The sequence below is a fragment of the Cyprinus carpio genome, chromosome A5 (assembly GCF_018340385.1).
Source record: "Cyprinus carpio isolate SPL01 chromosome A5, ASM1834038v1, whole genome shotgun sequence".
In the NCBI taxonomy this organism is placed as follows: domain Eukaryota; kingdom Metazoa; phylum Chordata; class Actinopteri; order Cypriniformes; family Cyprinidae; genus Cyprinus; species Cyprinus carpio.
The window spans coordinates 9,382,827-9,410,394 of NC_056576.1; the positions used below are offsets into that span (position 1 = coordinate 9,382,827).

Below are 27,568 nucleotides of genomic sequence, written 5' to 3' on the forward strand. Positions count from 1 at the left end.
CTGTTACACACCTTTTAAAATGTTTTAAATAATGCCAAATCTAAGTGTATAATGTGTAAGTGAAATGTTTATTAAATTGATATTTAATAAAAAATAGGAACTTAACATAACAAGAAGTCTGTACTTAATCATGATTACTATTATGCAATTGGGGAAAATCCTATAGACCTGTTGGCACCTGGTTTATTTTGAATCATAAGAAAGTTTCGAGAGACTACAGTCGGCTGTAGTAGCCGGATTAATAAAACAAGCTTACTCAAAGCTTACCCTGTCATTCCCACTGAGACAGACCACTGTTGAGTGTACAATTGAAATATAATTGAACATCATGAAGATATAATTAAGTAAATTCCCCTGCCTGCACCTTTGAACACAATTTTTAGGATTTGCATGAATCTGTTGAGTATGTGCTTTTCAAATTGCTTCGAAAACAAACAGGCTGCAGTTTTAAATAGGAATTGAATTGCAAAATATTTGCATTTGCATTAAATCATTGCATTCAAACTGCATGGTATAGAAAGCAATAAAAATATACCTCCCTGACATTACACGGCTTTGAGACATGAGTCGTCTACATCATTACGTCAACCAATATTATATTCTTAAATATCATTCATGTTTTAGACTCCTACACAGAAAAAGAGATAATGTTTCACAATCACAAATCATGAATTGGCTGCATTGCTCAAGCCATTGTAAGAGTAATAGAAAAAAATTCATTTGCATCAGCAGGTTTAGAACAGACCCACCCAACATCCATCATACCTTTTGACATTTTCTTGAACTTTCCAGTTTATCTGCTTTAGTAGTTCAAATATGCAAAGCAGAGACAACCGATAGCAGTCATTCTTATCGTGATAATGGATTTGCACCACTTTACTTGGTTAGACATTTCAGTTACTCTGGTTTCTTCCCATTGGATAAGATACTATCTGATGATGTTTGTTTGAAGTATAGTTCAGTGAAAATAGCATATACAAACCACAGATTATAGATAAGTTATTCTTTAAAAATACAGTTAAAGGAAATTTAACTCCAAAAAGAAAATTTTCACTAATTAATCTCCCTCATGTTGTTTCTTGCTGGCTTTAGTATCTACTTTGCCATTCCTTAACGTGATCCTAGTCTGGCCTCAACATGCATCGTGCCTTTGTCCTTGCAGGACAGATTTAGCATGTTGACAGGCTTCATACATAATGAAATTGAATACTCCCCTTTCTTTTGTTGCTCATGTGCGTTGGCTGCTGCAGAGACTGAGTAAACTTTCTTCATAATAAGTCACAAAAAAGCTCCTTTACCACCAAAGATTTGACATTGCACTGTAGAGATATCGGAGCCCCTGCATGAATACTTTATATAGTAAGACAAGCCTATATATCAGATTTCTTAATGCTGTGTCGAAACAGAAAATTAATTTGGACAAATCTCAGGAAAGGAAGAGGTATTGATTCCCACATTCATGGAAAATGTTAACATTTTGAATTTCCAAGCCTCCTGAAAGTTGAAATGTAATGCTGTGTTGAAAAGTTATGGAACTGTATATAGTTTATGTAAATTTCTGATTATGCTCTGCATGGAGTCTCAGGAAGCTCAAATCTGCATTGAACCACATTCAAATCTCAGTTTTTTTTTTTCTTTGTGGAGACATTTATACATAAGCATGAATCTCCTGTACATCAGAATGGGAAATAATCTCCAGCAATCCCTATGATATCCTTTTAAAAATACTTATAGATTAATCATGAACTACTGGAAAATGGAGATGTCATGAAAGTTCATTGGTCAAAAACAGGGCTGTGCAATATATCGAAATATCGCAAATGTACATATCGCAATATGCATATCGCTACAGCTTGCAGTATTTGGGGCCATGAACAAAAGACAAAGAGAAAATCACTCACCTCTCTTACCAAAATAACTTCAGTGCATATTGAATTCATAGAGTAAATACTAAACAGTGTTTTCTTTTTCCTCTTTATTATTCAGTTCCTAAACTCATGGTCCTAAACAAATGATTACACTAATGTTAAAATGACATTTTTATGTAATGCTAGAGTAAAACACTACCATTCACTTTCAGAAGTTGTTGTCGCTTTATTCACTACTTAAGTGTGTGCAAACTGGTTTTACAGGAACTCTTGGTACATACATGCACACATACAAATAACCATATATATATATATGGTTATTGTCACTCTCTCTCACACACACACACGCACACACACACACACACACACACACACACACACACACACACAACCACACACACACACACACACACACACACATACACATACACAGATATAGATATATATATATATACTGACTCAGCAACAGCTGAGTAAAACTGTTTCATCGGATCATGTGGCACTTTAAGCATTATCGTATCACATATCGAATATCGCATCATTTAATGAGTTATCGTATATTGCATTTTTCTTCAATATCACACAGCCCTAGTCAAAAAGGGTGGGAACAGTGTGGGTCATTTCCCTTAAAATAACATTAAGCACAGAACTTGAAAACTGCTAGTTTAAAAGTCTGGAAAGGAAACACATGGCTTGAAAATAATAAATTAATGCGGAAGAGACTTATTTATATATATATTTTTTTTAAATAAAATAGCTTTTATAGCTTTTACTAATCTGCTGATGTGACTCTTAGTTTCATGCTGTGACCTTTAAATTTATTTATATGTGTAAATCATTTTTAATGTGGGTGCAGTTATGGGTTATGGGTAAACAAATTGTGGTGTGTTTTACAGGGACGGGCACCAATGCGTGCTACATGGAGGAGATGCGGCACTTGGAGCTGGTGGACGGTGATGAAGGTCGTATGTGTGTGAACATGGAGTGGGGTGCGTTTGGTGATGACGGCTCCCTGGATGACATCCGCACTGAATTCGACCGGGAGATTGACGCTGGGTCCCTGAACCCTGGCAAACAGCTGTGAGTGACAGTCCTTCACCTGACAGTTAGTGCCACTCCCGACAGTTCTTTTGTTGACACAAAAAGCCATTGAAGCCCTTTTGCCTAGAGGGCAGCTGTGTCAGCCGGTTGTACTACTAGGCAATTATGGAAGAAGGTAACAAGGTTGTCACCATGGTGACACCAAGTACACAGGCATTCTTGTGTAAGTGTCCATTCCAAGAAGGCAAGTGTGAACATTTTCAGGAAGACCATGGGCCCTATCATACACCCGGCGAAAGGCGCAGCGCAAGTGTTTTTGCTAGCGTCCATTTGTGAGCTCATGCTTGTGCGTGCTGGTCTGAAAACGAGGTGTGTTCGGGGTCATTGTCGGTGCGTTGCTATTTTGAGGAACTAAAAATAGACTGCACCATAGACCAACTCAAACCTGTCTGGCGCAATGTTTTTTCTTTGTTATTTAAAGAGCGTGTTAGTATAGGCGGGTCCACAACACGCATACATGCTGCTAATTAAACACAGGGATGCACAGCAGCACACAAACATGCCAAATATTAAAAATTAAAGAATTATAAGGCAAAATAGTATTATTGTGTAGGCTACATAAATATAAAAATGACTACATGTTATAATGGATAGTCATCACATGTATCAGAATTATGCTACGTATTTGCTCATGCACGAGCAGCTCCATTTCATCTTGGAGACACGTTCTGTCTTTGCACTTGCAAATTCTGCTGTGTAAATAGCAAATCCGTCATGGCATGAGTGCAATTTGCTTTTAAGGAGAATGGGAGATGAGACTCTGATTGGTTTATAGCATGTTACGGCCAATAAACACCCATTACCCATTAAGAGAATAGGGACAACCCATTTAGACCATTCGCCTGACCCCGCTGACCGTTTTCCCATCGTTAAACTACCAAAAGTGGATTTGGACATGCCCTGAGTGCACCTGCGCCATGCGCTTTAGACCATGTGCTTAGATCGTTAAAATAAGGCCCCATATGTTCCTGCTGCGATAGCTAGAAACAGTCATGAAATATACTCTTGCACCATTATTAACTGTGCATTAGCCTGCTTTTCTGATCAGAACTCATGGGTCTCGAGAGTTTTAAAGCTGCAGTTCCTGACCCTACTCATATTGACTCCACAGGCGCTTTCATTATGTGGGTAAGAAGCAGCACTTTGAAAGCTTTGAAAATGCAGAAGCGTAATCAAATACTATGATGCCTTGAGTGCTTGTTGCTGAGCTTTCTAAATGCCCTCAGTGGTGGAGTATGGCAATTGATTGCATTATTGGATTTGCACATGCACAAACCAATAATTCAGGACTGATAAAGTAGCTTTGAAACCTCTTGCTTTTCCCCCAGAGATCCTGGTTTCAAAAGATCAATGGGAATATGCTGATTCTTTACAGTTGCAAATCAGTGTTATTGTTTCTTGTGCAAGTATTGTTTTATAATACCATTTAAAAGTTTGAGGTTGGTAAGATTTTTTTTTTAATATTTTAGAAAGAAGTCTCTTATGCTCAGCAAGGTTGCATTTATTACTGTATTATTAAAAAATACAATAATTTATATTTTGAAATATTAATTTAATAATTTTAAAATGTTATTTATTCCTGTGATGCAAAGCTGAATTTTCAGTATCATTACTCCAGTCTTCAGTGTCCTTCAGAAATCATTCTAATATGCTGATTTCTTATCAATGTTAAAAACATTTGTGCTGCTTAATATTTTTGTGAAAAACATGATACAGTTATTTCAAGATTAGAAACTTAGAAAACTTAGAAAGTTCAGAATTAATTTGAATATAGAAACATTAGAAATGTTTTTTTCTGTCACTTTTGATCAATTTAATGTATCCTTGCTCTCAAAGCATTAACCTCTTAACTGTCACCCATCCCCTCTGTGGGGAATTACTTCACTATTTTACAATTAAATCCTAATCTAATCATGACAAACTATATATCGTTGGAAAGGTCTAAGACTCCTACATAGATAGTTTACCACTGTTTAGCTGTCTTAAGTAAAACAACACCCCTAATAAACCTCTGGAAACTTAAAACACAAGTGGCATTTAATTGTAAGGAAAGACAGTGCTCTTTTAAAAAAAAGATGTTTGTTAGGTCTAAAATGATAAAACAGTTAATTGAGTAGATACATTTTTGTCACATTTGTAGGTCAGCATATAATTATTTGAAATGAATTAAATCCCTTTTCTTTACTACAGTATGTTGATTAAGAATCATTATCAAGCAGTTTTTTTTTAAGATTTTTTTTGGTCCAATTTTTATTTAATATTTTTGTCACTCTTGCTGCCAGCCTCATAGCCAAGATAAAATCTTGTTGCGAGTAACCCCAGTCTCCTCTATATTAATTACTTTCAAGGATATGTCTCCAGATAATAGTCATCATGTGTGTGAACATTCCACCTCCTCTTTTTTTCATAAATATTTCCCACACTCTTGATTACAGGGATAGTGCCCTGAAGCAACCAGAGGTTAAGTATCTTACTCAAGTGAATAATGATGATTGGGGATCTCTCCAGTTCACTGGTTTCTCCAGTTTGGGATCAGTAACCTCTAGGCGACTGTTGCCCCATACATCACACTGCATCATGACATACATGTTCATCATGTTCATCGGTCTGACTCTACATGCTGCATGTTTTGTTTTTGTGCAGGTTTGAGAAGATGATTAGTGGGATGTACATAGGGGAGCTGGTCAGACTTATCCTGGTAAAGATGGCCAAAGACGGTCTGCTGTTCCAGGGACACACCACTCCAGATCTGCTCACCACTGGCCATTTCCAGACATCCTTTGTCTCTGCCATAGAAAATAGAAAGTCAGTACATTTTAGTGCTTGTGTGTTTCTTGCCATACAAAAAGGGCTGCAGAAGTAAGCTAAATCCGATAAAGTTAATGAATAAAATAGCTAAATCCTGTTTTTAAAGGTCACACTTTTAATTTGATTTGGAGAAATTTATCATTACATCACTTGCTCACCAGTGGATCCTCTGCAGTGAATGGGTGCTGTCAGAATGAGAGTCCAAACAGCTGATAAAAACATCACAAGATATTACTTGTAGTTTACTGTGATGTTTTTATCAACTGTTGGGACTCCCATTCTGACGGCACCCATTCACAGCAAAGAATCCATTTGGTGAGCAAGTGATGTACTGCTGAAATTTCTCTAAATCTGTTCTGATAAAGAAAAAAAAACTCTTTGATGGCCCGTTGGTGACTACATTTTCAACAAATTTTAATTTTTGGGTGAACTATTCCTTGCAAATGGAATGAGAATAATTTTTTATTTTTTTTTTGCCATGCCATTCATTATTATATTCTAGTCTGCCTATTTAATATTAAATGATAAAATGTAATCATGATCATTGTAATAATTTCTTCCAAAAATAATGTGTTAATGTTTTCAGTTCCAAGAAATAAAAATGTGTAATTATTATAATTGGCGATTTGCTTAGCTGATACACAAATTATGATTTTATGCATCAGTGCCCTTCATACTGAGTCATACTGAGTAAATGTGTTTAATTAATTGCATACTTTAAGAGTCAACTTTGAGTCAACTTTTCTGGTATACCGTGCTGCTAAAATGGCACAAGTATGAAAATTCCATTATTTCCCATGTAGCATTTAAAAAGCATAAACTAAAAAATAACCTAAATGCTTTATTAAAAAAAATCTTTGAAGCGTTAGGTTTGGGTTTAGCATTAATGTTGAACTAAGTTTTAAAAACTGAAAAAAATTTTTTAGTGACAGTTCTTTAGACACTGCCCCAGAACTCAGTAATACTGAGGTAGTATTGTAACTTTTTAGTGCCTTAAAATGGCTCACTTCCCTTTCTGCCTCATTAAATGGAGCCCACATCATGATGACCGATAGCTGGAAGTCAGTGAAGACCTGTTTCACATCATCAATTAACTACCCCCATATTTAGTTCTTTCTCCAGCAAACCGAGCAGTTGAGACATCCGTGGGAGAACACCTGTGGTCTCGACAGAAATGACATGCTTCTCAAAAATACTGAAAAAAATACTGAACTACATCACAGACTGAGCACATTTGTGCTATGAAAGAGAGTTCAACATTTTTTTTTTTTCTTTAACATTATGAAACCTGTTCAGATATCAGACTTTTTGGAGTTGGAAGTCAGCACATTTGTGTGTTAATTGAAAACAAAACTATATTTGTTTATTGTAGATAATGTTAACATTCTTGGCATAAAAAAACTGTTTAAAATTTTTGTTACCAAGAACATAATATATGTTTCTACTGTATGTATATCTACTTTGGGATCCAAAAGTCTGAGACCACAAGTGGAAATATTTTTTACTTACTACAGATAAGATCAGCATAACAATTTAATTGGAAATTTTATTGTTTTAATGTCTTAGCATTTTATTAGTTGCTCTTTTGATTTAACATGAATAGTACACAGAAACACACTTTCCTATAAAACCTGATGACTGAATCAATTCTTGTATGATTAGATCAGAGAATATCATATTTTTGGATCTGTTCAAAAGTTTAGGGTCGGTAAGATTTTTTTGGATTGGTTTTTGAAAGTTTCATGCTTGCCAATGATGCATTTATTTGATCGCAAATACAATTAAGAACAGTAATATAGTGAAATATTAATGCAATTTAAAATAAATCCTTTCTAACTTAATATATGAATATCTGTAATGACAAAACTGAATTTTCAGCCATTAGAAATCATTCAGAAATAATTCTAAAATGCTGATTTGGTGACAAGGAAATTAATGGTGAAAACGGTTGTGTTGCTTAATATATTGTGGAATCCGTGATACATTTTTTCAGGATTCTTTGATGAAAAATGTTCAAAAGAACATTTATATGAAATAGAAAATTGTAGGAGTCTAATGTCAAATTTTATAACTTTAATGCATCCTTATTAAATAAAAGTTTTAAATTCTTTTTATAAAGATTTTATTGAACCCAAACTTTGGAATGATAATGTCAATTAAAAAAAAAGAAAATTGTCCAAGAAACTCTCCAAATATGAAAGTGATCTATTTTGCAACAGCTAAAGACGTGATGTTGTTCAAGCGTCTGCCCTTTAGGTGATATTCTGGCAAACCTCCAAAATCATCAGAAATGACTTTCTCTTCTGCAGGAATAACGAGGGTCTGGCGAGTGCAGAGCAGGTGTTGAGAGAACTCGGACTGGACCCGTCCCCTGAAGACTGCGTGGCCACTCAGCAAGTGTGTCAGATTGTGTCTACACGTGCGGCCCATCTCTGTGCTGCCACGCTGGCGGCTGTCCTACGGCAGATTCGAGATAACAAAGCCACAGAGAGATTGCGCACTACTGTCGGCGTGGATGGATCGGTCTACAAAAACCACCCACAGTGAGTCCAGTGTCCAGTACCAATGTGTGCTTTTTGTAGCACTAAATGATAACCATATTCACATACTGTACAATGGTATTTACATAGCACTATAATGTACTTCGAAGAATACCATGGCATGATGTGGTACCAATGTATGGTAAATGTTACATACCCACAATTTTAATTTTTTTTGTTTCTTCTCAGTTGTTCAGATTATTCAAGCTCATTACTGTATGGTTGAAAATGCATTTCAGAAATGCTCTTGAAACACAAAATTCAACTTGCTCACCAATGCTGTTATTAAACTTTAGATTTTACCACTTGTTTACCAGTTAAACTTAATCCAGTTGAACTGTAGAGACAAGCATGTGAGGAGAAATGAAACTGAGAAAGATCAAAACAACTCACCTTTGGTAGGGTTCGTCACCAAAGGTTTCTCTTTGTTTTGTTGTAATGGATTGACAAGAAGATCGAGTGGTCGCAGCTCGAGAAGTGACACCCTGTAAATGTGTATTTGTATTTTTGCGGATTGTGAAGTATTTTTGTGCAGCTTCAGAAGTAATTTGTGAAACAAGATATAGACTAAAAAACAGATTGTTCAGTCTGCTCTTTTACATCTTATTACTAATTTAACTGTTTGACAATGCTATAAAAATGTTTGTTTACAAATTGGCCAAGAATAATAACTGTGGCATAATTTTAGATAAGAGCGAATGAGGGTGACAGCTTGTCTGTTTTTTCATAAACTTTCTGGCAAAAGCCCATCTCACTAATAAACGATTCTTCCGGGATGTTGTCAGAGAATTTGGCAAGGCCATAAACGCAGCAGGGAGTTGAATTGCTAGGGCTTTTAGCAAACACCTGCTGAGATGCGGCTTCATACATCGATTCCTTCTGATTCCTCAGTCACTATGGAAATTGATGACTGAAAAATTAGCTTGTGGTCGTCTAATCAGTGATACGCAACAATAACAATAGAAGAGAGTTTTGTTCTATTTGTCTTGTTATATTGGTTCAGCACTACATCTTAGATTTTCCGATCATGTACATGTGTGTTTTTGGCTTGCAAACTTTGTGATTTTTTTTTGCAAATTATGCATTGTTAGTGTTTTAGACTTGCTGACTGGGAAAAAAATGAATGCTGAGGTAGTCTTGGTACTTTCAGTGGGTTAAAAATGACAAAAAATTAATGTCATGTATGTTGTCTTTTTTTTTTTCAAATGTATATTTATTTATATTTCTATAATTTAAAGTTATATGTATGTATGTGTATATACACAGTCACACATGCATATATATATATATATATATATATACTAAATTTGTAAATTATAAATGGTAAAATTATCATTTACATATAAAATAATTATGTATGTATACTGGATGGATAATATATAATAAGTTTAAATATTATATAATAATATTTAATAAATGTTTAGTAAAAATTATACTTATAAAAGATACATTGCAGAATTCTACTCTACATATAACATTTTGTATTTAATATTGCATGTATTTTGTTTTTTAAGCCCTGCTGTGAGACAGCATTTCAGTTATCGCAGATGTATATTTAATAATACTTTCGACAATAACTTTTCCTCAGTGCTGTACACACTGCTTGTTTGCATGGCTTATGTTTTATGAAATTAAAGCTGTCTGCAAGCATCAACTTTAATTAGTTGGTCTATTTTAATCCAGCATGACTTGGATTCACAGCTTTCCTCTCCCAGGGTGCTAACTCATGCATTCGTGAAAAAGGATCACATTCTGAAAATGTGTGGATGGCACTCTCAGAGATGAGTGTACTTTTCTCTCAAGATGTGCCTTTGTTGATTGGCTGTGTACAAGTGCCACCTCATGCCAGTCATGTGCACAGACATCAAGTGAGCTTCTTTTAGGCTGTGACATTTCTGTGACACCTGTATCTAGAGGCAAAGATTCTTTTCTGATTTAAAAGCTCTAAGTTTTTTTTTTACGTTGTGAAACATCAAAAATATGAAAGATTTCAGAAGCTGTATGTGAGGCGTGAGCTGAAGGTAGATTTAGAGCAAAGTTGACAACTCGGTTAGCTTTGACAAGTCTCTTTAATGGGAAAGTCAACAATAACAAGACTGAAATACTCTTTAAAGTTTTCACCCTCTATATACATATCTTTTAAATTAAAATTGTATTTATTAAAATGTATTATAATTTATTAGACTTTTAACACAACCATTTTATTTTATTTCATAAAATGTAAATTTAATTGATTAAAATTCATTATTTTATTTTATGCAATGGAATGGAATGTAAGACCAAGGCTTACTTTTTCTTCAAAAATGTAAAATGTCATTACCATCACACATTATTTCAAAAACCACTTGAAGGCCATGATCAGAACTTCATTCCAGGACATGATAAATGTTTAATGTTCTTTTTTTTTTTTAAGTGTTCCATATGTAATTTGTATAACTGAAGAATCACCGAACTACAATTGTAAACATTGCATCACTGCCCAGAGCAGTAATTCACAGATCTTTAAATGTAACATTCAACCTCCTATTTTATTATAAACTAATGTTACTTTTTCCTGTGCCCCATGTTTTCCTTCTCCTTTTGTGCATCATTCACCTTTTCCCTTAACTGTTTTTTCTTTGCTTTTGGGTCCTTTTCTCTCTCACCCACACACTTGTTTGTGGCTTTTTTTGGAAGGTTTGCCCGCCGACTGAATAAGATGGTGCGGTTATTGGTGCCTGACTGTGACGTGCGTTTCTTACGTTCTGAGGATGGCAGTGGTAAGGGGGCTGCCATGGTTACAGCTGTGGCATACCGTTTGGCAAAGCAGCATGCAGAGCGTCAGCGTATCCTGAACACCCTGCGTCTCAATCGGGATCAACTCCTGGAGGTGAAGAAAAGGATGGAGGAGGAGATGAACCGAGGCTTGGCTAAAAAAACACATGCCACGGCTACTGTCAAAATGCTGCCCACCTTTGTACGCTCCACACCGGATGGAACAGGTCAGAGTGAGAAACACAGAGTTTTAACTTATTTTAGGTAACCCAAAATGAAAATTCTATTATGTTTTATTCACCCTCATGTTCCAAATCTACGGAGCCACTAAAGGGACATGGTGATGGAAAAATACAGGGTTGGAGGAAATTTTAAAACAAAAAATCTTTTCTGTTCTCTCGTAAAATTTTTGCATTCCCCCGTGTGAACGCAAAGAATCTCGGGGGGAATGCAAATGTTTTACAAGAGAATGCAAAAGATTTGAAAAATGTTTTTTCCTCCAACCACCACGTCACTTTAGGGGCTTGGTACTTTTTGTGAAAGTAGTTTTTTGTTATACTTTTTCCCTTATGTTGCACTTTTTACATAGAACAACAGTTCATAATGAGCATGAAAGCACCATAATTGTGCTCCAAATGACTCATGCACTACATTCCTGAAGTCATATGTAATATTATATAGGTACTGAATCATATAATATGATATAGCTAAGTATGAAGAACAGACCGGAAAGTACTGTAAGCCGTTCAGGATCCAAAAACACCATCATAACATTTATTTATTTATTTAATTATGTAAAGAAAATGAATATCTTCATTTTCTTTTCTTTTTCTTAAATAACAAAAAAAAAAAAAAAAAAAATCAGTTTGTTTGTTTCTTTCTTTTTATAAATATTTGAATTCCGGACATGCATGCATCAGTTTTTCTTTTTTTTTTCTCTTTGAAACCCATTGACAGTTGTGCCACTATGAAATGTCGTATGAAAACAGCTGTGAAAATTTATGCTTGTGTGCTTTGTGGAATAAATAACAGAAACGGGTTTCAAGATCAGATCACAACTGGGGATGTATTGCATGCAAAATAAAATGTCATTTCATCTTGCCCAAAAAAATCAAGGAAGATCTGGAGAAAGTGTTTGAATATAAATTGCAGTGCATAATACATCATATTTTGATTCAAGCTTGCTTAGAATGACGACAATTTCTGAGAATGTTTTCCATGCATAATTTATTTGTATTTTTTTTGTGGGCAGAGACAAATTGTATAAAACAGCGAGTAGATACAGAGAATATATATGTGTGTATGTATGTGTATATATGTATATCTGTGTGTATATCTATATGTGTGTGTGTATGTGTTTGTGTGTGTGTGTGTAGGATCTGAATGAAGATTTCTGAAGGATCAAGTGACATTGAAGATGCTGCTGAAATTTAAGATTTGTCATCACAGGAATAAATTACATTTTAAAACATTTTTTCCGAAAACCTCTTGCCAACCCCAAACTTTCTTGATGAGTCTGTTAGTGTACTTACTTAGTGACCTTAAATATGTTTATTCTTATTTTAAATTAAAAGTGTTTCTTTTCTCTTTTTTTTTTATTCTAAAACTGTATTTGCACGTTTACATACAAATTCTGTTTCTATTGTGGTTTCAGACTTTTGAAACCCCTTGTTAGTGCGCTGATACAGCTAAAATGCAAGTGAGATGGAGGAACAAAAGAAGAATTGTGACTGATCTAAATCTACTGTAGGGCCAAAGCTTTATTGACCAATGTAGGGCAAAAAAAAAAAAAGATCAAATGGAGTGTATGTAATACACTCAATGGTATGAGATACAAATCAATTACCCCTCTGTATCTACTCCATACCACCTCTGTAACTAGACTGTTCCGAAACAGTCCAGAAAGTTGATTGGTGTGTGGGTGTGTGTCTGAACGAGGAAGTGTGTGTGTATGAGAGAAAGTTGTTACGGTCTCTGAATCTATTGTGAATGTCCTACAGAGCGTGGCGACTTCTTGGCCCTGGATCTGGGTGGTACAAACTTCAGGGTGCTCTTGGTGCGCGTTCGAAGTGGGAAAAGACGGAGCGTGGAGATGCATAATAAGATCTACACCATCCCCCAAGACATTACCCAGGGCACCGGCGAGGAGGTACGCCCTCTATGTGACCTCCTAAGTAAAGCTATGGACCCTTTTCACAAGACTGTGATGATGCGTTTAACGGTCATTAGCATCGTAAATCCTCGAAAGTTTTTCATATTTGTATTTTTTTTTTTTAAATGTATGCACATTTATAACACTATTCTTTGTGTTATATTTGCATCAAATTACAAAAAAACAGTTAACGCTAATGCAGAGGTGTTTCTAATGCAGCATGTATGGGAGGGATGGTAAATTTGAGCAAATGGGAATGCAAAAAATATATTTGTGATACTCTCCCATTCACTGCTCTTCATGTTAACCCAACTATGACGACTTCTGCTGCTGAGAAACCCAGAAATGTGAAAAAGGTCCAGTCCTGTTTTTGAACATGAAGTGCACTCACCTGTTATTTATTTGAAAGTGGTCACCACACTGCAATCAAACTGTACAATCCAGCTTCCAGCTGCATACAGTACATAGTGGTGAATTGTAGGATGGAATTGCACATCCAGACACTTGTTGTAGCATAACCTGTTCTCTTGAACTCACTTGGTTTCCAGTGATAATGCTGTTGAGCTCATTTTGATAAGCACATATGCTAGATGATGCACTTTGTGCATAAAAAAACCTTTATCTTCACCCTTTTGTGTGTGTGTGTGTTTGTGTGTAAATGGTCCTCTGCAGTTATTTGATCACATCGTGCACTGTATTGCTGACTTCGTGGAATATATGGGTATGAAGGGGGCATCGCTGCCTCTGGGTTTTACCTTCTCGTTTCCTTGCCATCAGACCCAACTGGACCAGGTAAGTTCACACATACACACAAAGACATCTCTGCTTATTCAGCTGTCTAAATGAGCACAAACTGTAGACTTGTTTTGTTTTCAAAAGTAGGTAAATAAAAGTTTTTGGTGATTTTTTAGCACTGTAAAGTGTGCTTCCACAAATAGGGTACAAAAGGGACTTAAATTCATAAAATATTTTGACCAAATAACCTTATTATAATTGTTTAATTGAAATGCAACTTTTTTTTATTTTCAATGTTATATTATGTGTCATATGTATCATCTGTCTACACTGAACAAAATTATAAATGCAGCACTTTTGTTTTTGCCCCCATTTTTCATGAGCTGAACTCAAAGATCTAAGACTTTTTCAATGTACACAAAAGGCCTATTTCTCTCAAATATTGTTCACAAATCTGTCTAAATCTGTGTTAGTGAGCACTTCTCCTTTGCCGAGATAATCAATCCACCTCATAGGTGTGGCATATCAACATGCTGATTAGACAGCATGATTTTTGCACAGGTGTGCCTTAGGCTGGCCACAATAAAAGGCCACTCTAAAACGTGCAGTTTTATCACACAGCACTATGCCACAGATGTCGCTAGTTTTGAGGGAGTGTGCAACTGGCATGCTGACTGCAGGAATATCCACCAGCGCTGTTGCCTGTGAAATGAATGTTCATTTGTCTACCATAAGCCATCTCCAAAGGCGTTACAGAGAATTTGACAGTACATCCAACCGGCCTCACAACCACAGACCACGTGTAACCACACCAGTCCAGGACCTCCACATAGAGCATCTTCACCTCCAAGATATTCTGAGACCAGCCACCCGGACAGCTGCAGCAACAATTAGTTTGCATAACCAAAGAATTTCTACACAAACTGTCAGAAACCGTCTCAGGGAAGCTCATTTGCATGCTCGTTGTCCTCATCGGAATCTCAACCTGACTGCAGTTCGTTGTCGTAACCGACTTGAGTGGGCAAATGCTCACATTCGATGGCGTCTGGCACTTTGGAGAGGTGTTCTCTTCAAGGATGAATCCCAGTTTTTACTGTACAGGGCAGATGGCAGACAGAGTGTATGGTGTCGTGTGGGTGAGCGCTTTGCTGATGTCAACATTGTGGATCGAGTGGCCCATGGTGGTGGTGGGGTTATGGTATGGCCAGGCATATGTTACGGACAACGAACACAGGTGCATTTTATTGATAGCATTATGAATGCACAGAGATACCGTGACGAGATCCTGAGGGCCATTGTTGTGCCATTCATGCATGACCATCACCTCATGTTGCAGCATGATAATGCACGGCCCCATGTTGCAATGATCTGTACACAATTCCTGGAAGCTGAAAACACCCCAGTTCTTGCATGGCCAGCATACTCACCGGACATGTCACCCATTGAGCATGTTTGGGATGCTCTGGATTGGCGTATACGACAGGGTGTTCCAGTTCCTGCCAATATCCAGCAACTTCGCACAGCCATTGAAGAGGAGTGGACCAACATTCCACAGGTTACTATCAACAACCTGATCAACTCTATGTGATTCAGATGTGTTTGCACTGATCAAATGTGTGTTGCACTGCGTGAGGCAAATGGTGGTCACACCAGATACTGACTGGTTTTCAGACACCCCAATACAGTAAAACTGCACATTTTAGAGTGGCCTTTTATTGTGGCCAGCCTAAGGCACACCTGTGCAATAATCATGCTGTCTAATCTGCATCTTGATATGCCACACCCGTGAGGTGGATGGATTATCTCGGCAAAGAAGTGCTCACTAACACAGATTTAGACAGATTTGTGAACAATATTCGAGAGAAATAGGCCTTTTGTGTACATAGAAAAAGTCTTAGATCTTTGAGTTCAGCTCATGAAAAATGGGGTAAAAAACAAAAGTGTTGCGTTTTATAATTTTGTTCAGTGTAGTTATCTATAATTAACAATAATGATGATGTATGTGTGTGTGTGTGTGTGTGTGTGTGTGTGTGTGTGTGTGTGTTATTGTGTGTATGTATGTGTATGTATGTATATATGTATATATATATATATATATATATTAATTATATATATATATATATATATATATATATATATATATTATAATATATATATAATATATATATATATATATATATATATATATATATATATATATATATATATATATATATATACATATATACATATATATATATATACATACTGTATGTATACACTTTTTATGTGAACTGTATTTGTATGTTTACAATAAAATAACGGGATTAAATGATGATTTATTGTTTATTTTTTACTTTGAATTTAATATGGAGATTATTAACAGATTGTCAAATTTTGACATTTGTGCAATTGTAGTCAGAAATATTGGATTGCAGAAAGTAATCAAGATCTCTGATGTGAGAAGCCAAAATCATTATTTTAATGATAGTTTCAAACAAACCAATTTTCATGCTATAGCAATTTTATGTAATATAGTAGTTCATCTAATAGTTTTCTCTCTAAAGATCATGGGGTTTCGTACTTTTTTTGCTTGAAAAAAAAAAATTAAATGGGACATCAATTTGTACCTATTAATAGAAAGTGGCACAGATATCATTCACTCTTTATAAATCATTTTTCTCTAAGATGATGTCCCCAAAACTGCCATGTCAGGTTTAGCTAATGTCTGGGGGAGGTTTTCTGAAATTTCTGAAAAAAGCCTTTCTCAAACACAGAAGCAATGAATCATTTATCTAAAGTGTTGTCCTGTGTTGTCCACTATATTCCCATCTCTCTTCCTCACAGGGTATCTTGATAAAGTGGACGAAGGGCTTCAAGGCCTCAGGGTGTGAGGGAGAGGATGTGGCCACGCTGCTGAAAGACGCCATCCATCGCAGTGAGGTCAGCACTACCGCCCACTAAAGTGCTGCAAAAGCAATTTCTGCACTTATTAGCCATAATTACTCTGTCTTTTATAGCAAGATGTAATTAGTAGATGTTCAGTCAGACGAATTGTGTCCTGAAAGGCAGTCATGGTTCATTTGCTTTGCCTTGCTGGTAATACCTCTCTCTGTCTGTCTGATTTTGTTTCCTCAAAGGACTTTGATTTGGATGTGGTAGCTGTGGTGAATGACACCGTGGGCACAATGATGACATGTGGGTACGAAGACCCACAATGTGAAGTTGGGCTCATTGTCGGTGAGTGCGATTTCTTGGCCTCCATGCATTTGATTGGTTTGTTTGGATTAGTTTTATGTAGATGACATGGTTCATCAGATTTAGTGATTGTCTAGTTGCCTCAATATGTATTTGAATTTCTATGTCTTAATTTAAATATGCATGTCATTGCATTAGAGCACAGATTCCCAAATGGGGGTTCCTGATGGAACTGCAGGGGTTTTGTGAATTGATGAAAAGCTAATAATTAAATAAAATTTAAAATGAAAATAAATAAATGTGGCTGCACAATTTATTGAAATAGAACTGAAATTGCAGTTTAGCTTGGTGTGATAATCAAATCAAACATTTAATAAAATTTAAAAATTAAAAAAATATTCTATTCTAGTTTATTTTGCAGCATGTTTTAGAGCGGCACTGTTACAGAGTCGGTGTTGGTTCACAGTAAATGCTGATTTTCATGAACACCATTAAACTGCAGTTTCACATGCATTTTGGGAATGCAATATGTGTTGCATTCACTTTATTTACTGTATTGGCTTCATTATTTTGCAAGGTTTCCAACATTTCTGTGGATAAAAGTTTACAGTATTTCACCAGTATTCCTATAAAATAAAAGCTTGAGGATTTAACAATTTAAAGTGTATAATTTAGGACATAAATATAAAAAATGTAACTTGCAGTGTAAAACAAAATAATTATTAGGCACAGAATGATCAAATTTATTATTTGATATACAAAAGTAATACATTTATATCTTCATTTTTACAATTAGTTAAAACAATAATTATATATATATATAATATATATAATTAATTCAGAATCATAATTCTATCTATCTATCTATCTATCTATCTATCTATCTATCTATCTATCTATCTATCTATCTATCTATCTATCTATATATATATATAATAGTGTATATATATATATATATATATATATATATATATATATATATATTTTATATATATATATATTCCATCTTCATTTTCAATTTTTTTTTATTGTTTTATCATTTAAAGCATAACACAAATATTTTTGTGAAGTATTTTCATTCAGACATGTGCTTCTGCTATTTTGTCAAATTAAATGCCTCTTTTGTTGATATTTTATATCTTGGTATTTTATATATTTAAGTTTAGTGTTGATATCTTAGATCCTTTTTGGGGACATTGTAAATGTGTTTTTGTACAGCATCTCATATCATTCCGGATATTTATGTGTGAGAGAGTGCATTTGTATTTGTGAACTGCATGCCTCAGTGCGTTTCTGTCTTCATTCTGTAGGCACAGGCACTAACGCATGCTACATGGAGGAGATGTCAAACGTCGAGCTGGTGGATGGAGACGAGGGTCGTATGTGTGTTAACATGGAGTGGGGAGCGTTTGGGGACCGCGGGGAGCTGGATGACTTGTGCACAGAGTTTGATCGAGCTGTGGATGACCAGTCCACTTATCCTGGGAAACAGCGGTGAGAGTTCAAATCTTGGTACTTCATGCCATGTCAAATTCCTGTTAGAGAAATGTTGGCATGTCTAATGGGGATTCAGATTTGAGGCCCAGGATGGTGCAGGTCAAACGTGAATGCTGGCCAGAATCAACCCAGATGTCAGGTTTTTGCTCACGCTTGCAGTCACACATGAAATAGATGTTTTAAAAGTGCTATTACTTATTTATAGATGACTCAATAAAAATACATTATGGATATGCTTGCAAAATTTAAACCTAATGCACCTCTTAGATCATTCGATTTAGGTCAGCTTAGTGCAATGCCTATGGTACTTTTCAAACATGATGAAACAGCGTTTCGCTACTAAACTGCCCACAGCTGTAACCTACTTCAAGAAGATCTCAGATGTGTCCCAAAAGCAGTCAGATTCAAGTCCAAACTGAAAACCCATTTTTACATTTTCATTCTCCACCACACAAATAATTTAAAAACAAATTTATTAAAAGATTCAAGATGCTTTTTTTCCATGCAATAAAAATGGGCAAAACAAAAAGGAAAAAACCCAAAAAAAACAACAAAATCACAATCAAACACAATAAACCCAAAGGTGAATGAGCTATGAGAATGGGATTAAACCCAAAGGTGAATCAGATATGAGAATGGGAATGAGAATGGCAATATTTTCAGCTAATTCCTGGTGTATCATCCAGTGTGTTTTCTTACATATGACTTTAAGACTGTAATTTTTTTTTTCAATTAACTCTGTAGTAAAAATATTTAAATCAAATTTATATTATTTAAATTAATTTAATTTAATAAAAGTTTCAATTTAAAATTACATTTAAAATACCATAAAAATGTATTTAAAAAAAAAATACCATTAAAAATATTATTTTACTATTTTTACAATACCTTTTTTCCTTTTTTGGAGCTTTATAAATAACAGTGGAGAGGAAAATTACCAGCAAATGTTTCTGTTTGCATTCCAATCAAGAAAGAAAATCATGCCACTTAATGATCATGTATTAATTTAGGTGACATGTCCAATGAGTGCATTATTTTGTTTCCTTATTGTCCTTTTATTTAAAGTTGCAGAAAAAGTATAGATTGAAAACCACGGATTGACCATAAATTGATCTGATTTTCATCAGTCATTACAACACAACCTGCTTAAATTTTATTTATTGGACCATGTAGTGATTCACAGTACAATGTGAAAAAAAACAAAAAAACCTTTCAACACTTATTCATGACAAAAACAACATCCACAAGTAAACATCATCCATAATTCAATAACAGGCAACATTAACCTCCACCAAATGTTTCCTGTAAGAGCAGATCAGATCTACACAGCAGTCAGAAGGAATTTTGCTCTGTTCCTCTTCACAAAACTCATTGAGTTCAGCAGTAATCTTGGGATGTTTGGTCTGAATGTAGTCTTGAGATCATGCCAAAGCATCTCAGTCAGGTTTAGGTCAGGACTCTGGAGTGACTGGACCATGCCAGAAGATGTATTTTCTTTTGTTGAAGCCATTCTGTTGTTGATTTACTCATGAGCTTTGGTTTGTTGTCCTGTTGCATCATTCAGCTTCTGTTGAGATTCATTTGGCAGACAGATGGCCTTACATTCACCTGCCAAATGTCCTGAGAATCTCTGAATTTTTACCATTGACGATAGCAAGCTGGCAGGCCCTGAGGCAGCAAACAGCCACAAACCATGATGGCCTCTCCTCAATATATTATGATAGGGATGTTGGTTTGCTATTCCTTTTTTTGCACACACACAGCGTTGTTGCTAGTAGCACTGTGGAACGTCCAGGTGAACATCACAAATTTTTGGACAGCAGGAGCGTCCTCGTTAGGTGTTCTGAGATCCCTTTTGTTTGAAGCATACTTCACTATAGTTTTTGATACACACGACACTACCGTTTAAAAATGTATGGTCTGTAAGATTTTTACTGAAAGAAGTGTCTTGTGCTCACCAAGATCCTTAAATGATTACTTAAATGTAATTTATATATATATATATATATATATATATATATATATATATATATATATATATATATATATATATATATATATATATATATATATAATGTTTTTTATTTATTTATTTATTTATCGATCACTGAAGATCAAATTTTACTAGTTCATGCAGAAGAATATATCAAATCCAAACGTTCATGTATTTATCCTGCAACTATGTACTTACTTTCCCCTTTCCTTAATTATTTTAATCCATTAAATTGTTTGTTTTAACTTTTTAAAGGAACTTATTAACTTTTTTTCCGAGTCATTGTAGAGGCATTTTGTCCATATTCAGGTTAAACGAGGATCTTAAATATATTGTTTTTAATTTGACTTCACTGCAGGTGCTTAGGCACCTATTGTATCCGTTTTCTTCTTCTTTCGCTGTGGTAGTCTAAGGCAGCCCATAAAACTGCTTACAGGAAAGATATGAAATTTGCCACACAGATAGATGACAGTCTCAATATTAACCATAGCAAATATGCTTTGTCTTTGTCTCAAACTCTCTAGCGCCACCAATAGGCCAGATTTGCACTTCTGCTAATAACATTTGAACTGTACAGAAGCAAAATTCTTTTTTTCCTTCTGATTCCTTGGCTCATACCTAGTCGAATGCATACTAAAATTACATTTTCTACGGGTCGAGATTACCAAAAATTTCTAATAACACAAAAAAAAAAATACTACAAAAAACTTATCAAAAGCTTTTTTCACCAAAATTGGCTCAGATCACCTTCAGAGCATTCTGACAAAAAGTTATCAAAAGCTTTTTAATACACCAAACTGTTTTCGTAAACTGTGTTAATGAATTTGACGAAGTTTGTGCAAAAAATGGACATGAGGCTATATTTCCACAATGCTTTAGTTAATTCTGTCTAAACTTGTTATTTGTTATAACAAGCATGGCCTGAGGGCACATGAGTTGTTTCGCCACCTACTGGTCAAAAAATATAAAACATTGACATTTCTGCCTATAACTTCTGACCAGTTTGGCCAAAAATAAAACGTTTGGTCTCATTAGATTAGTAACGGCATTCTGAATCAAACAATGCTTAATTTTTCTATGCCTTTTTGGGCATCGGCTATTTTGAGTTTTGTAGTAAAATGCTGCATCAACAAATGTCTTTAACAGGGGTCTCCAGCCCCTGCAGAGTTCAGCTTCAACCCTAATCAAACACATCTGAACCATCTAATCAAGCCCTGCATCCCAGTATTAATACTATCCATCCTAAATAGTATGTGAGATTAGAATAAGTGTGTCCCAAAGCATAGTATGTTGAAAAGAGTATGCCAAAACTCCCCGTATGGTCTCAGTAGTGTGTACTTTTTACTTATGCATTACTGAGGGACGATGAATAATTTCCTTATTTCTTTCTGTCACTGTTCAGGTATGAGAAGATGATCAGCGGGATGTATCTTGGTGAGATTGTCAGAAATGTCCTGTTGGACTTCACTGCCAAAGGTCTGCTTTTCCGTGGCAAACTTTCAGAGAGACTGAAAACTCGCGGCATCTTTGAAACCAAGTTCCTGTCGCAGATCGAGAGGTGTGTGTGTGTGTGTGTGTGAGAAGAGTCCAACAACAGACATTGGCATCTAGAAACACTGGTATCTGAGCCTCAGGCGCCTTCTGCTTTCCTTCAGATGATATTTAAATGCTAAGCACACTGATTATGTTCAATATTATTCAATAAGCCTAAGGCATCTTGGCACATATAATTAGATTTGTGTTACTTTCTTTTGTTCAGTCATAAGGTAATATTCCAACCAAGGACCACCCATTAACTTTGCCTTGATTTAGCATGTTTTTGCATATCTATACTCTTTATATTCCATCTATGTCCTTTGGGAATTTTTTTTTTTAAACCTTGATTTAGTTAAACTTGTAGGAGGAGAATATGCAATAGAGTTTGTTCTCTGACTATTGATTTATAGTCAACATAATCAATTGTGCACTTTCTTGCAGCGATCGTTTGGCACTGAGGCAAGTTCGTTCCATCCTGCAGCACCTGGGTTTGACCAGCAGTACGTGTGACGACAGTATCCTTGTGAAGGAAGTTTGCAGCGTAGTGTCCAAACGGGCAGCCCAGTTGTGCGGAGCCGGTCTGTCGGCTGTGGTGGACAAGATACGACTGAACCGTGGCCTTGAAAAACTCAGCATCACTGTAGGAGTGGATGGCACGCTCTACAAACTCCACCCACAGTGAGTAGCCACTCAGCAGGATGCTGGTATAAGAGCAAAAACGAGAACGTGAATCTCTTTTGCAGATAATATTTATCACTAATAACTGAGATTTGGTTAAATTAGCTGCTTTCAAACTATAGGTTGACATTCTGCATGTAGCATGTGGGCTTTTGTGAGGGGAGGGAAAAAAATGCGCTAATGTCAGGGAAGAAAAATTGTGCCACAATAGCCTGACATGACAGTGTAAAATTATCTGTACCCCATGAGGCTTTGTTGATGTAGCAGAGGTGCTAAAGCTGAGCCATAAATGATATGCTCCTAGATAGCTTATAGTATTTATGAGGTATTGATCTTCCATCTTTCACCTCAGTCACCCTAAAAACTGATTAATTCTTAAAAATCAATGATCCTTTTACATTTGCTGAAAACAGCTGCTTGTATATAGCAATATTTCTCACAGAGTACTGCTTCTAACAAAGCTGTCATAGACGCTTGATCTCTCATCCAGGCACTCTCTCTTCCAAGATGAAAAATAGTAGTGCACAATTATAGGTTCTGTTTAGTTTTTTTTTTTTTACAAACTCCAATTTTAATAGAAAAAAGTCAGACTAGTTGTCAGAAGTTAGGAGTCAGTACATTCTTTTTAAAAGAAATGTAATGCTTTTATTTTCAAGGACACATTAAATTGACTAAAAGTGACATTACGGGCATATCATAAGGTTACAAAAGATTTCTTTTCAAATAAAGGCTGTTCTTTTGACATCTTTAAAAACCTGAAAAGAATCCAGTTTTCAACATAATTTAGTCATTTAATTGATTTTTTTTTTACTTTTATCGTGCAGCAAATCAGCATACTAGAATGATTTTTGAAGGATCATGTAACACTGAAGACCTGAGTAATGGCTGCTGAAAATTCAGCTTTACCATCACAGAAATAAATAACTTTTTCAAATATTCAAATAGAAATCAGCTGTTTTAATTTGTAATAAGTTTTCACAGTGTTACAGTTTTTAATTTTTTTTATTTTTTTTATCGGTTCTCTGCCATAGTGAAATCACCCAAAAAGGGGCAGTACACCACATAGAACAAACAGTCTAGAAAAGTGACAGCTCTGGTCGAATGTGATATAAAAAAAAAATCCCTCCCTTTCGCACTTTGGTGGTGCGTCACCGTAATGAAGAAACCGCCCCTGATTGGAACTATTTTCATTGGTGAAATACAGCAAAAACTGGCATCTAAAATGTAAGTCACTTAATGCTAACTTTATTCAACTTGTATAAAATCAATGTTCCATTTGTTCTCATGCTGATATCTGGAAAAAAAAATCACTCTTAGTGTGATATAGATTAACTATATTAAATTATATAAATAAATAGACATAAAGGGGCATTTTGCCTCTTATCTGGACTATGGGCAATTTAAATGCATTTTAATAGACTAAATCATATGCGTTCACTTTCTGGGTGAGCTTATTAAAAAAAAAAAAAAACACTTCTATTTTCATTTAGGCTTTGAAATAAAGTGAGTTTGAGATGAGTTTCGATTTTCACTATGCAAAAGGAAGCCAAGCATATTCCCTGATTTGGCTGTTTCAGTTTTATTCACACTTTTAGTCTGTGGAAAAAATAAATTAAAGACTATTGGCTATTAAAAAGGGACAAGCTATTTGGTATATTTTGCCTCAACAACTTTTTCTATAGGAAGCAAGTCAGCATGAAAAAGAAAACTGCTTGTCAGGCTATTAGATGGCGTTCTGTGTTGTTATTATTACCTGAAACTAAAGCTTTCAAAAATCTTCTTCTCTCTCTCTCTCTCTCTCTTTTTTAATTGAAATAAAGCTGAAATGTAATAAAATTGGGGAAAATACTTTGATTATACTCTGATTTCCTCAGTCAGAAGGTCTGTTGTTCATCCATGCTGGCTCTCCTCTTTTGTCTCATCAGCTTTGCTACCATTATGCGGGAGACCTTAAAAGACCTGGCGCCAAACTGTGAGGTTACTCTCGTCCAATCAGAAGATGGCAGCGGAAAAGGTGCCGCTCTCATCACGGCTGTGGCTTGCCGATTAAGAGATGCTGGAAAGTAGTGACTGAACTAAATAATATAAAGGGAAAAAGATAATGAGAGAGAAGTTACGCAATGAGATTGCTTTTTTTTTTTTAACACTCCTGTCTGTAAAAGAATGTATCTTATTTATTTTTGTTCCATTTTATGCTTTAGGTCATTCATTGTAAGGACTTGGCATATGCTGGTGGGGGCTTGTTTATAAAAAATGGGGGAAAAAATCAAACAGAAGAAAAACTAACTATTATATATATTTGTTACTGATTTGAATTACTGCACTGTCTGAAGAAAGCACAAAGAGTTTTCATTCACCTGTTGAGCTGTGAAGTAGGTGTGTAAACAGAATTTTTATTTTGGGGTGAACTCTTTTTTTTTTCTCTCTTTTCTTTAAAGGACTAGTTCACACAAAAATGAAAATTTGCTTAAAAAAAAAAAAACTCACCCTCATGGCCATCTAAGATGCAGATCAGTTTGTTTGGTCATCAGAACAGACTTGCAGAAATTTAGCATTACATCACTTGCTCACCAATGGATCCTCTGCAGTGAATGGGTGCCGTCAGAATGAATTACATGTGGATTCTTGTGATGTTTTAATGAGCTGTTTGGACTCCCATTCACTGCAGAGGATCCATTGGTGAGCAAGTGATGTAATGCTAAATTTCTCCAAATCTCTTTAGATGAAGAAACAAACTTGTCTACGTAACAGGAGGATGAGTACATTTTCAGCAAATTTCCTTTTTTTTTTTTTTTTTTTTGGTGAACTCTTCATTTAAAGACCTTGAATGGTGATTCTTAAACGAGGAAGATCACTTGCTTAATCTTAATTATTGTCTGTGCTGCTGTTCCTGTTACTGAAGTACAGTCGTGCTGCTATTGGACTGAGTTGGAACTGATTTAATTAGTCTTCTGAACAGGTCCAGTGATGGTCTGAAGAAAGCTGTCAGATGAAAGCTTTTTAAGGGCTAACTTGATGGTTTGAGGAAAACTGGCTTTAAGTGCTGGACTGTAAGTTACAGAATTAAGTCCTGTATAATATCTACTAATGCAATACAAACACATGAATATCTTGTGCACAGACAAATCTTGCTCTCCATGTTTAAATGCACAAAATTAATGGCACTGGCACTTTTTAGGTTGGAAATTGCAGGTGAAATTATCACAGTTAGATGTCAAGACTGAGACTCCCAATGTGAAAATGAATGTGTCAAATTGTGTCTTTTCTTGCAGCCCTGGTGAGATTTTTATTATTGATGAATGTTGTCATTGCTGATTAGAGTTGGGCTTCGCAGTTTATCATGTTGTGGATAATGTCAGGGTTTCTCCAACAGCTGTAAGGTGCAATTTTCTTTGAGCAATTATTGAGTGAGTGTCATTTTGTCAGACTTTCAGTAAGGTATCTTCTGCAAACTTGTCCCTTTAGTCTAGTAATCATATAAGATCAATTTGGTCATTTTATTTGTATATGATTTTGCTTATTTATCTACTTGATTAAATTGCTTGTTGTAGGTTGGCTTAATTTTACAGTGTAACGTCTGCAGATTGCTTTTCACATTTCCCTTTGACTTCAGCATGCCTGTTTCATTCACGCAAGAACGGTTCCAGACAATAAAGATTGACATCACCGATATACTGCATTACCAGTATTCGAAATTGATGGAGCCTACTAGAAAATGTCAGGTCATCTATTTTTGTATGTAATTTCAGTCTGCACACAAAGGCAGTGCAGAAATATCCCTCCGGCTAAGAATTATTATTTTTTTTCTGCATGAACACTGCAGGCTCTGGCATCAAGAAATGTACATGTGCACTATATATATATATATATATATATATATATATATATATATATATATATATATATAATATATATATATATATATATATAACTTTATATATATATATATACGTTTATGTCGGTTAGTAGTTGTAGTTGGTTATGCATTTCAGTTTTAATCAATTGAATGCATAATTGAATGCATAGTTAGTTTGCTTGAAAATTAAAATTGGGTCATTGTTTAATCACTGTCAGTATAACAAAAAGAGAGTTGTGAAGCTCTTTTCCATACAACAAGGAAGAAAAATGTAAAAACAAACAAACAAACAAAAAAAACAAATAATATTGGCTCATACGATTCATACACTCTATTCCACACAGCTGTGTGAAGAATACCCAAATGTACTGTAAGTGTTGCTCTTGAACAACAAGAGGAACACTTACATTGAGTAATTAGTTAAAATATTTCATTCTGTGTTGAACTAGCCTTACATAATACTAGCCACCCATATGCTTCTATCTAAGGCTCAGTGATTGCACAAAATCTCTTCATCTTTAAGGCTTTGGTTGTAGCATCTTACAAAAACACATTTATACCCAGACGTTGAAATATTCATAAAGCTTTTCTCATTTATTTTTGAGGAATTTTACATGCTGTATTTCAGTTTCTGCATTGTGTTTTGTTGAAAGATTGTCAGTCATTTATATTGAGTTGTGTGAATTTCTGAATGACTAACAGGTTTCCTGTTCAGTATTCCTGTCCATTCTGTGCCTGTGAGTGGTCTGCTTATTCTAGTAGGGCTCCATGGACAATAACTCATGAATTTTTCAGGTCAGATCAGATCTGCCCTGCTGCAGGTTTCAATCGTTCTTTGAGGTACTTGCACCTACAGTAAATTCACCCTTTTGC

At 35.3% G+C, this 27,568-nt stretch overlaps 1 protein-coding gene across 1 annotated transcript in view; it reads left to right on the forward strand.

The window, feature by feature from the left end:
- The window catches only part of hk2 (hexokinase 2), a 42,337-nt gene extending 15,816 nt beyond the window's left edge, over positions 1 to 26,521 (forward strand). Inside the window, exons 7-18 of the mRNA XM_042753262.1 lie at positions 2,765 to 2,948; positions 5,613 to 5,774; positions 8,087 to 8,320; positions 10,994 to 11,298; positions 13,072 to 13,220; positions 13,896 to 14,015; positions 16,785 to 16,880; positions 17,078 to 17,177; positions 18,446 to 18,629; positions 22,028 to 22,183; positions 22,603 to 22,839; positions 24,765 to 26,521. Coding sequence (XP_042609196.1) covers positions 2,765 to 2,948; positions 5,613 to 5,774; positions 8,087 to 8,320; positions 10,994 to 11,298; positions 13,072 to 13,220; positions 13,896 to 14,015; positions 16,785 to 16,880; positions 17,078 to 17,177; positions 18,446 to 18,629; positions 22,028 to 22,183; positions 22,603 to 22,839; positions 24,765 to 24,906 — 2,069 coding nt within the window. The 3' untranslated portion in view covers positions 24,907 to 26,521. The remainder of the gene's footprint in view (positions 1 to 2,764; positions 2,949 to 5,612; positions 5,775 to 8,086; positions 8,321 to 10,993; positions 11,299 to 13,071; positions 13,221 to 13,895; positions 14,016 to 16,784; positions 16,881 to 17,077; positions 17,178 to 18,445; positions 18,630 to 22,027; positions 22,184 to 22,602; positions 22,840 to 24,764) is intronic.
- Positions 26,522 to 27,568: the final 1,047 nt, after the last annotated feature.